Raw genomic sequence first — 12,304 nt, forward strand, 5'->3', positions numbered from 1 at the left:
GGTCAGTCCGGCCCGTTTTATTATGCTGTTTAAAAAATAATATATAAATAATTTTATATTGATGTTTGTATAGAGAGGTAATTATGGGTCGGGCCATAACAAAATTTAGTCCTGTATTGTAGGCCCAGGCCTGGCCCAGCCTAAAAAAATGAATTTTAAATTTTGTCCAAGCCCAACTCGCCCGTATTATTTTTATATAAAAATAAATTTAATACATTAAATAAATTAAAAATATTAAATAAATGTTTTCTAATAAATTAAAATTAAATTAAAAATATTATACTTAAATAACACTTAAATAAATGTAACTTAACGTGTAAATGCCTCTAAAATAGTAACAAAATTAACAATAAAGCAAGAGTTATAAAATATTCAAACAATAATAACGAAATAATAGCAATATGATAGTAAAATGGTTGCAAAACAGTGGCAAATAATGGAGAAACAGTAGCAAAACAACAACAATTTTTTATTTACAAAGTCGAGTCGAGCCAAGCCAGGCTCAGGCTAAAAAAAGCTTACTCGAGACCCAACTCATTTTCTAAACGGGTCTTTTTTTTGTCCAAACTCATTTTTCGAGCCTATATTTTTACTCAAATCCTCCTACTTTTCAGATAGGTTACAAACCTAACCCATGATAAGTCTATTTATGTATTTTTATAATTAAATTTAAATAAACAGCGTAATAGACCTTTGAACAGCTCAAACTCGGGCTTGGAAAAATTTTGGAATCAAGCCTAGGTTCAGCACAACTCATTAAAACTTCTTACAGTCTCCATGGTTACTAAATACTAACGGTGGGTATTCTTTTTTAATATATTCAGGCAATTAAATGAAAATGCAATACTATGAGTGAAAATAGCTACGAAGTCTCTCTATTATAAGGACTAGGTTAAATTAGTTAATTTATTAATAAATAGAACAATTCAATTATTGTATTGTTACAGATAATCACATAAAGCTAAATCGAAATAGAGTTAATATTCATTGTTTGAAAAAATTACATGAAAAATCATTTTTTTCAGTTAAACTTCAAAAATAAAAAATCACTTCCCATAAAAAGCATTTAATTAATGTGAATCTTTTTACATTTTTTAAACTTATTGTTAAATAATTTAATATACTTTAATTATTTAATACGATAAACTCGTGCATCACACGGCAATGAAACTAGTACAATATAATTTAATTTAATTGACAGTCAATTTTTAATCTCTCTTCATTGATATAATTGTTATTAAATTTAAACGCATATCTTAATATTAATTTTAACTTTATTAATATAATACTTAATCTCGCCACTATGTTAATTAATCACATCGAATCTATTATTTTTAATATGTTGGAGTCAATCTCACTATCCCTCCAAAAACAACTTAATGAGCATATCAATGTGGCTTTCACGCTCCACCAATCCTGCAATGAAAGACCATAATGTTGTTGGACAGACAAAATGGCCATCCTGCATATCTGCCTAGCCAAAGGAATTAACCAATCATTCTGCATAACCGACATTAAATTTTAGAATGTTTAGTTTAAAATTTTTAAAATTTTAAATATTTAATTAATATTTTAAAATTTTTAAAGGGTTTGATGAGAATTTATAATAATTAAGATTTATTTTAAAATAAAAGTTAAAATTATCAAAAAAATTTAAGAGAATTAGATTTAAAAATTTTAGGAACCTAATTAAAATTTTCATAAATTTTGAAGTAATAATAAAATTTTCTAAATTTCTATATAAATATTAAGCATAAATTATACAAATAGTCACCTAACTATACTATATTTTTGTTTTGGTCACTCAATTTTAAAATTTTTCAATTTAGGCACTGACATTTGAATTTGTCTTTGTTCTGGTCACCTACAGTTAAATTGACAATGTATAGCCTTTTTCTAACAGGTTTAATAACACATTTAGTACTTAATACTTATCTACTCTATCAATTTGATATTAATTCTAAATAATTCAATAAATTCAATCATTCACATTTACAAATTCTATCATTTTTATCCTTAAACTTTCTAACCAAAGCTTTTGGCTTTTAAAACAAAAACATTCTACATCTATAAATTTGAAAACCCCCAAAAAAAATCTTAACTAACAAGTTGTTCTCCGAGTCAATAATTGATACCAATGAGTTTATTTTGAAACTTTATTTCCTTTTGTTTTGTTTTTCATTAGTTTTCTTATAAATATAATATTTTATAACCCTTTGATTGATAAAATTTTGGCTAAAGAAATTGAATTTTTTTTTATAAAAAAAATGCACTTTAGATTTATTATTGTTGTTAACAATATGATATTTCCTTCAAAGTACATAAAAATAATCCTTGACGTTAGTATCCATCAATTAGTAAAAGAACATATATTAGATTCAAGTCGATCTAATAATCAGTATTGAAGAATGGAGAAGAAAGTTGTTTGGATTTTGGCCCTCAAATTCATGACGTTCAAAATTGTTTCACGAAAAAAACTAAACTATAAAAAATAATGGGAAAGAAAGCTTTCGATTGGTGCAAGTGGTGAAAACATAGAACGCCATACAACAATGATTATAACATTCCAGCAACTCAAATGAGAACTTTCGAATAGTTTAGTGACTATTTTGTAACTTTTTGAAGTTTAGTGACCAAAATGTAAATTGATTAATAGTTTAGTGACCTCTGATGTAGTTTATCCTTATTACTGTTACATTCTATTTATAGATTAGATATCTTAACTGCCCTGAAAACAATGCATTTCCTCAGCCGAAAAACCGTTAATTTTTTCAGTTTAAAATCTACAACCAAACCCCTTTCCATTTTTAAAAATTTTCTCTGAATTTCTCAGTAGCCAAACAACCATGTCTCTTCTCAACGATCTCGTTAATCTCAATCTATGCGACGTCACTGAAAAAGTCATAGCTGAATACATATGGTCAACTCTCTCTCTTTCTCTATATCTTTCAATTCCCTTTCGATTTCTTCCCGTTTCACACAATTTTACACTAATTACTAATTCTTTTTTTCAAACATTTTTCCAGGATCGGTGGATCTGGCATGGATATGAGGAGCAAAGCAAGAGTGTGTTTTACTAATGAAACTTTCAAAACATTTTGTTGAATATTATGATCTGTTTTTTTCTAGAATCGAAATGTTGATTTATATTGGTTTGGATATAGACATTGCCGGGACCGGAGTCGGATCCTTCAAGACTTCCTAAATGGAACTACGACGGTTCCAGCACGGAGCAGGCAACCGGTGATAACAGTGAAGTTATTATATGGTAAGTTTTGTTTAAAATCTTCTTCTTTTTTACCGAGATATTTCGGTAATCCATGCTCAATTTAGATCGGACTACTCCAATATCTTAAATGAAAAAAAAGAATCCAGCAATCGTAACAGTTCAGTTTGGTTTTGGAAATTTAAGGTTATTATTGGAGAAGTCAGTAAATCTTTTTAGGTGCTAAAATTAAATTAAATATTTTATGAGAGTTAAAATTTTGTAATTTTTAAAAAAATATAAACTATCTATTTTAGGGTATTCATGTAAATATACAAATTTATTTTTTCATAAAATAACCGTTATGTTAAATTTTGACTAGATCAGTCCTCAAGCGATATTCAGAGATCCATTCAGAAGAGGAAGGAACATGTTGGTAATCAATTTATTTTTCGATAAAACATTTTAGAATTTTGCTAAGATATTAAAGATGGCTTATGGAGTTAATTTTTATATATATACGTGTATATATTGTCAATGTATCAATTACTAATCTTATGTATATAATTCATAAATAGGTGATGTGTGATGCGTATGCACCAACTGGAGACCCCATTCCGACCAACAAAAGATTCAACGCTGACAAGATCTTTAGCCACCCTGACGTGGTTGCAGAGGAGCCATGGTAGTATATATATTTTCAACTTTCTTAATAACTTAACCCTTAAACTATGAATTTTGTGTCAAATTATCCAAAATGATATTAGCCATTAAAAAATTATTGTTTAAAGGTAATTTTACTAATAAATTTTTTTCTTTTACAATTCCTTTTAGTTTGTATCTTCATTAACACTTGTAGTAATTGAAAGAAAAAACCTTCAAAAAATTCGTTACAAAATTTCAGGCGTTTATAGACCAAATGAACCAACTAGGGCCTTACTTATGCCTAAGTCTCAATTGGGCTTGAACCCGTGAATCAGCCTGTTTTACTATTAAAATAATATTTTATTATTCTAATTTAATTCGATTAAATTTAATTAATTTAAAATTTTTTAACATTAATCTCATTATAAGAGGATAAGTGTTTCAGCGCACTCAAACCCATGACCTAATACCAATCGAGCTAAAATTAAATCAACTTAATTAACTTAAATTTAAATCTCTTGTAAAATAACCGACTCAAATGAACAAAATGAGTAATCTAATCTTTAAATAAACTGATTCAATGTATAAGTTCATATTTATTTTATATGTAAATATATTTGTTGTTTTTTTTAATTTCATAAACTGATTAAAAAGCTGTCTAATGCCATATTCTTTCAATTATCTTATTGTACTAATATAGGTACGGCATTGAGCAAGAGTACACACTTTTTCAAAAGGACACTAAATGGCCTCTTGGATGGCCTGTCGGAGGGTTTCCCGCACCACAGGTAAAAATATTACATTTAGTGGTAGATTTTTGAAATAAGTTTTGGGTTTAATTAATTTTTTTAAAATTAAGAGTTTAATCAGAATTTTTTTTAAATTGAGATTTTAATTAAAAATTTTGAGAAAATTGTGAGATTAATAAAATCTTTTTAAAAAAACAAGAGACATTAATTAAAATACTTAAAAATTTATAATTCAAAAATTTGAAAGATCCAATTAAAAATTTCAAAGGAATAATAAAAATTTTAAAAAAATTGAGGCCAACACCGCCCTTACCACCATTACTGTTCACCCTGATTACATTGTACTTCCTTTCTTTTGTGTTTCCTAAAATATCGAAAAATTGAAATTCAATTCAATTAAGATATTTAAGTTTAGATTTTATTAATTTTAATTTGATTTTGATTCAAGTGAAATTAAATAATTAGTTTAGTTCAATTTTCAGAAGCTAAAAATTTCATAATTATTCAAACTAAACCAAAATCTTTAATTTCTAATTATTTTTTTAACTTCTCCATAATGTTTAAAAATAATCATTTCATTTATTTACATTTGTGAAAAATCCTTTAAATACCTTTTTAAAATATTAAAAATAAAAACTTAATTAATCCATACATATAGGGACCGTACTATTGTGGAGTGGGTTCTGACAAAGCCTTCGGCCGAGACATTGTGGATGCACATTACAAAGCTTGCCTTTTTGCTGGCATTAACATTAGTGGAATCAATGGCGAAGTTATGCCTGGCCAGGTATGTGATTCTATTATTATTATTATTTTAGAAACATATTCAAGCATAAATGTAGGAAAAACAATTTTACATTAAATACATATTTATATTTAATATTTAATTTCGAGTTCGTCATGTAATCTCGGAGCCATGTTTCTTTTCTTAGGATGAAAAGAAAATATATTCAAACAGTGATGACGAATTTGGTTTTCATTTAATTTGACTTAAGTAATAAATAATTAAATTAACTCGATTTTATTTGAATTTTTAGTTAATAAATTAAAAAGATTATGTTTCGAATCAAACCAAATTATAATTTTATATAATTTCTAATTAGTTTTTTAAGATATAAAAAATAATGGTAAAAGTATTATAAAAGTTTTCGTATTAAGAATTAAATTATATTTTATCTATTTTATTTAAAAAATAAATAAGTTAGTTTTTGTGCATTAGACCAATGAGCAATTTGAAAATTTTTTTATTAAAAATTTTGTACTTCATGCCGATGTATAAGTACTAATTTTTAACAGTAAATATAGATGAAAAATTTTAACTAATGGACTAGTTTGCTCTTCGATCTAATGTATATAGATTATTTTATCAATTTTTTAGTTTGAGAAAAATGCAATCGAACTCTTAATATAGAGATATTCATAATACTTTCACCGAAAATTTGTACTAATAATAGCATCGGCATTGTTGCCAGTGCAGGAAGACGTGGATTCAAGTGCGCTGAAGTGTATTATCCTCCTATTTTAAGGGTTGGGAGAGACCATGTGTAGTTTTAGGCATTGTATAAAAAATAATAAATTTATAAGAACCTATATAAAATACATTCAAAGGAAAAAAAAAGTTGAACCGAATTGATACAAATCAAATAAATTCAGTTTCGATCTATTCACTATAATATTCAATTTTACTTTTAAAAATCAAAATACAATATATAAATCCTACCGAAATATAGCATATTTATGTGGTGATGTTATTGCGTAAACAGTGGGAATTCCAAGTAGGTCCAGTTACTGGGATTTCTTCGGGGGATCAAGTATGGATGGCTCGATACATACTCGAGGTAATTTATCCACAAAACCAGTTTTTATTTATTTAATAATCATATTTTGTTCTTTTTTCTAAAGGAATTTGCTATTGTATCATTTTTTTTTCATTTTTTTAAACAGCGAATAACTGAAATCGCAGGAGCTGTTCTTTCTTTTGATCCCAAACCTGTTTTGGTTTGTCCCAATGCCTACAATTTCTGTTCTTTTTTCTTCTTTTTTTTTCTTTTTTTAATCTTTGTTTTTATTTTATTCGATTAGGGTGATTGGAATGGTGCCGGCGCTCATACTAATTACAGGTAAAAATTAAAATACCAAACAATATTCTCTAATTTATAATGGGACAGATTACTTGCGACATAAATTTTTAAATAAATTTAAGGGTAAATGTATATTTTGTTATATGAATTAGGTTTTAGGGTTGAAATTGAGATTATATGTATTTGTTTAGGTTAGGTATTTGAATTTTTCATCTAAACTTTATTTAGGCTCAATTAGGTACTTGAATTAGGCTTTTTGGTTCAAAGTAGTATTTAGTTATTTGAAAAAAATTAAACTATGAAGCCAAGTTCACGTACCTAATTGGACAAAAAAATATCAAATTAAACATTGAAACTAAGATTAGGTACCTAACTGGACAATAAAAAAAACTTTGAGGCCAAATTCAAGTACAAAAAAAAGTTTAGATATCAAATTGAACCTTGAGGCTAAGTTTAGGCATCTAATTAGATAAAAAAATTAAGTACCTATTTAAACTTTAAAACTAAATTTAGGTGCCAATATAAATTTACCCTAAATTTAACTCTAACACGAATTTGGATAATGATTCAACCTTGCCAATAGATAAGCTTATTTTCAAGAGAAGAGCAGACGTGACCATGATTTAAATTGAGCGAACTATGACCCCCAAATCTTTAAAAATATTTTTTTTGTCTCAGCACAAAGTCTATGAGAAATGATGGTGGGATCAATGTGATAAACGAGGCAATCGAGAAATTGAGTAAAAGGCACAAGGAACACATTGCAGCTTATGGTAAGGGTAATGAGAGACGCTTAACGGGTCTTCACGAGACTGCCGATATCAATACATTCTCTTGGGTAAGTTAGCATCATATTAGCAAATTAGCACTCCATGGCTTGGGTTGGACCACGACTCAGTTTGATAAAATTTTAAAGTCTACGCTTGTTTTTAGGTAGAAGTGCTCATGGGCCGGGCGGCTCGGCCCGGCCCGGCCCAATAGCCTGCCCAAAATATGGAAGGGTTTGGGTAAAAATATAGGCCCGAAATATGGGCTTGGGCAAAAAATGAGGCCCGTTTAGAAATGGACTGGGCCTTGGGCACCACTTTTTTGCCCGGGCCTAGACAAAATTGCAAGCCCATATTTCAGGCCAGGCCTGAGCCTACGACCTGGGCTGGAATTTTAATGGGCCAGCCCGAACCCGGCCTGGCCCATGAACACCTCTATTTTTTAGGTTAGTTTAGTTAAAAATCTTATTTCACTATTTAAAATGTTCAAAAATTTAAAATATACATTTTTATAGTTAGATGTAAAAATGTTTTTTATTGTTTAAATTGAATTCGATGCAAATCAAGTCAATAAAATAAAATTTAATATCCAAACTTAACCCAAATCTGATTGGGGTGGGTTTGGATGGGCGGTGCGTTTACCTGCGGTTAGTATAAAAACAGCGGTGGCGGTGAGATTAGATACTATAGCGACATTGTAGCGTGAGACAAAAAGTAAGCTAAACGCACCACTCCGCACCCAACCGCCCATCCAAACTCACCTTAGGTCATTACCCACCTGGCCTTTGAATAGCCCTAGTTCCAATGTTGAAACCTAATAGAAAACTAAATTTCAAAAAGTTTCAAAAGAATTTTGAATTGTAGTATTTGCTTTGGCTTCAAATTTATTTTTATTAATTTTTTAATTCAGGATTTAAAATATCGTAATTATTCTAATTGAATTATAATTTTATGTATATTCAATTAGCTTTTATGAGTTAATGAAGAAAGCTTTTAAATATTAAATTAAATATTATTTTTTAAATTTAAATAACCGATGAACCGGCAAATTTTGTTTTGGATTAATTCAATTTTTGCTTTAGTTAGAATAATTTATATTATTAATGACTTTTTCGTAGAGTGAACCGTATCCCTTTTGAGTATCAAGATCAACCTTAGAATGCATTGATTCTCTTTATAGTTTTGATAGAAAAGGAAATTAAATAGTGATTGCAATTAAATGTGATTATGATTTGAATATTTAAGCATGATATTAAAATGATTTATGTTTGTTCAAATTCGGCCTGACTCGAAATATGAGCTTATAATTTTTTTTAAACCTAAACATATTTGTAAAAGATTAACTCAAGCCCATTTTAAGTCCACCCATATTATTTTTAAAAAAATATTTATTTATTTTATTTTAATATTTAATAATTTATATATTTTTATTTGTTGAAAATTTTTATATAGTTATCATAACATTATTTTAATGTTTACATTAGAGTAGTATTATATATTTAACATAATTTTTTAATGTGTTCTAATTTACATAATATAAAGTATCATAAACTTAATAATGGGTTGGGTCAGGTTGGGCTTGGGTACATATTTTAAGCATGCCTTTTTTGTCTTGGTTTATTTTTTGACCCAAACCTTCCCAAATTTCGAGCGGGCCTTCAGGCCTAGGTGGGTAATCTGACCCATGAACAGGTCTAGTTGCAATGAGACATTGTAGTATGCTATTTTGCGTTTTTAGTTTTTTTTGCCGATATTTATCATAATCAATTGTGATATTATTTTGTTTGTATTTTTGAAATATTAGGGTGTTGCAAATAGAGGAGCCTCTGTCCGCGTTGGTCGTGACACCGAGAAAGAAGGAAAAGGTAACCATTCTTTTCTTTTCTTCATTTTTTTATTCATCTCTTGAATTTTTTGGGTAAAAGTACCACGAATGTCATTTTATTAGGAGTTACATTATATTTTATTTCATCTACTTAAAAAATAGACAAATTAATTAATATTTCTGTTAAAAAATTCATTTGTTTCTATTGTTAAAAATTAATCATTGTATGTTAGCATAAGGTACATATGGCACACCAGATGTCACTATCTGATTATTTTGTTAATTATATCAGTTTCTAACAATAAAATTTTTAACAAAAGAAACTAATTTACTTTTTAATCTAATATGCATAGATTAATTTATCTAAGTTTTTAATTAAAAATGTAAAATTATAATCTAATTAATTTTTTGTTTTTTAAATTTAATATACTTTGCAGGCTATTTCGAAGATAGAAGGCCATCATCTAACATGGATCCTTACGTTGTGACGTCAATGATAGCTGAAACCACCATTCTATGGAAGCCATAAAGAACTTGAAAATGGAGGCATTGGAAAATCCCACATCGAACAAAAACTAAATGTTAAACTGCTTTTTATCGCTTCGAATTTGCCAATTGGTTATTTTTATTTAGTTTTTAATTTCTTTATCTGGTGATTGTTCGAACAATGATAGCAGAGATATTAGTTGTATGGTCAAGAAGAAAAAAGAAAAAAGAATCTAAATAGTTAATTGTGGGATTTTTAAAATTTTAAATTATTTGAATAATCATTAAATATATTCGATTCGAGAATTAAAAATCATTATTATTACACTTTATTTTGTTTTAATTCATATCTGCTAGCTATATATTCAACAAAAGTAGCAAAGATGTTAATTGTTCGTTAATTTATTGGTTTACTACATAATTTGCTATTTAAGTTTGACACTCTTTTTAATGTGGTATTTATATTGTTTTTTGGTTCAATCTGATACTCAAAATTTAACAAAAATTATATATTTTGATACATAAAAGTAAGATTGTTAACTTTTTAGAGTTGATTTTATAAAAAAATCATAATTAGCTAATAATGTTAGTAATTAACTTTCATTAAATCAACCTTAAAACCTGAATTAGCTCACATCAATTAGATTGTATTTGACAAATAAAATGCAAAACTAAACAAATTCATAGTTAAAACTAAATTCATTCTACTAACAAAATCTTGAAAATTTCAAACATAATAGTTTTAACAATTAGCTTTCATCAAATCTACCTTCAAACTTTAAATACTAAAACTAAAAAGTTAACGTTGTCACTTTCAGGTACCAAAATACAAAAAGGCTCCATTTGTTTAATTGAAAATGACTTCTGGAAAATGACTTATTTTTCTAGGAAAACTAATATTTTTTTGGTATTTGAATGAATCTGTGTAAAATATTTTCTATTGTTTAGCAGATTTCTTTAAAATATTTCATAAAAGTTGTTCAATGAAACAAACATGTATTTGAGATTCATGATTAAGAGTCTAAATGGAATAGTTAATTGATTACAAAATGATGTTAAGGTGAAATTATAGTAAATAACGAATCTTCATGATGTTAAGGATTAAATGGTAAACTTTGTGAAATTTATAATTGAAACAAGAGAAGTGATATGTATGAAATTTTGTTATGTGAAATAAGATATTATAATGAATTATTTGATTAAATTGCTTATATGATGAAAAATGAATTACATGGCAATAGATACTAAATTGAAAATTGTACAAAAATTTAAGTGTGAATCAATTTAATATGTGAATAAGGAAATTATGATAAAAGTTTAATGAATGTATTATGAGATGATGAAATATGCATAAAATATTGTTAAAGTGAAATTGTGGAAAAATATAAAAAATTTATGACGATAAAGACTAAATTGTTAAACTTGAGAAAATACGTGGATGAAATAATGGAAATGAAATACATAGAAATTTGATATGTGAAACAATATATTGAGATAAATTATATGATTAAAGTGTAACAAGAAAGAAATTTGATTTAATATGATTAATTAGTGAATATTGAACTTTTATGACAAAAAGAGACTAATTTGAAAAGTTATGAAAGTTTATAAGGAAATATTTGATAGGTGAAGAATGTAGTAAAGAATGTAATATCTTTGACCTAATGTTCAAATCCGGTATGGGGGTGTTACAGTGAATACAGCTTTATCAGTTTGGTAGAACATTTTACAAGAATAAGAGGTAATTTTACATTGACTGGAAACCATTTTATGTTGACCATCCTATTTTACATGAAACAAACATCGGAAAAGGTTGAAAATTTTTCTGTAAAAGCTTTTACCTTGAAACAAACAGAGCCAAAATTTGTCAAATAAATGTAACACACTAGAGGTGCTCATGGGCCGGGCCCATAAAAATTTTTGGCCCGGGCCCGGCCTGACCCGAAACATGGGCCTAAGATTTTGCCCAGGCCCGGCCCGAGAAAAAATCACAAGCCCGGGCCCGGCCCGGCCCGGCCCATTTTTATTTTTAAAAATTAAAAAATTTATTTTAAAATTAAAAAAATTATTTTAAAAATATTGTAAAATTAAAAAAAATAAAAAAAAGTATGTAAAAATATTTTAAAATAAAAAAAAATATTTATTATATCGGGCCGGGCCCGGGCCGAAAAAGTGGTGCCCCAGGCCCGGCCCGTTTTCTAAACGGGCATCGTTTTTTTGCCCAAGCCCATATTTTGGGCCTATATTTTTATCCAAACCCTCCCATATTTCGGGCGGGTCGTCGGGCCGGGCCGTTCGGCCCATGAGCACCTCTATACCACACAGGACAAAAATAATACAAGTAACACATTAGAAAAATGTCAAACTCAAGTACCACATTAGAGTAGAAAAACATACATTAGATCCAGGTCAATCTGATGATTAGTGCCAAAGATCGAAGAAGAAAACTATTTTGGATTTTGATTTGTAGATTTGTGATGTTCAAAACTATTTTATGAAAAAAAATTGAACTGAAGAAGAGAAGAGGAAAAAAAGCTTCCGATTGG

General features: G+C 27.9%; 1 protein-coding gene across 2 annotated transcripts; it reads left to right on the top strand.

Moving 5' to 3' along the window:
* The first annotated feature begins 2,730 nt into the window (after positions 1 to 2,730).
* Positions 2,731 to 10,074, top strand: LOC107928854 (glutamine synthetase nodule isozyme). 2 transcript variants are annotated; one of them, XM_041086644.1, is made up of 13 exons: positions 2,731 to 2,920; positions 3,027 to 3,066; positions 3,165 to 3,268; positions 3,593 to 3,641; positions 3,784 to 3,890; positions 4,551 to 4,638; positions 5,258 to 5,386; positions 6,363 to 6,437; positions 6,544 to 6,597; positions 6,682 to 6,719; positions 7,359 to 7,518; positions 9,252 to 9,312; positions 9,710 to 10,074. In XM_041086644.1, the coding sequence occupies exons 1-13, from the start codon at positions 2,847 to 2,849 to the stop codon at positions 9,799 to 9,801; spliced, it is 1,071 nt and encodes a 356-aa protein (XP_040942578.1). In that variant the 5' UTR covers positions 2,731 to 2,846; the 3' UTR covers positions 9,802 to 10,074. The 2 variants fall into 2 exon arrangements, with proteins under 2 accessions (XP_040942578.1, XP_040942579.1); XM_041086645.1 differs by lacking the exons at positions 2,731 to 2,920; positions 3,027 to 3,066 and having other exon boundaries at positions 3,588 to 3,641.
* The last annotated feature ends 2,230 nt before the right edge of the window (positions 10,075 to 12,304 follow it).

This window comes from Gossypium hirsutum, chromosome D01, assembly GCF_007990345.1.
Source record: "Gossypium hirsutum isolate 1008001.06 chromosome D01, Gossypium_hirsutum_v2.1, whole genome shotgun sequence".
In the NCBI taxonomy this organism is placed as follows: domain Eukaryota; kingdom Viridiplantae; phylum Streptophyta; class Magnoliopsida; order Malvales; family Malvaceae; genus Gossypium; species Gossypium hirsutum.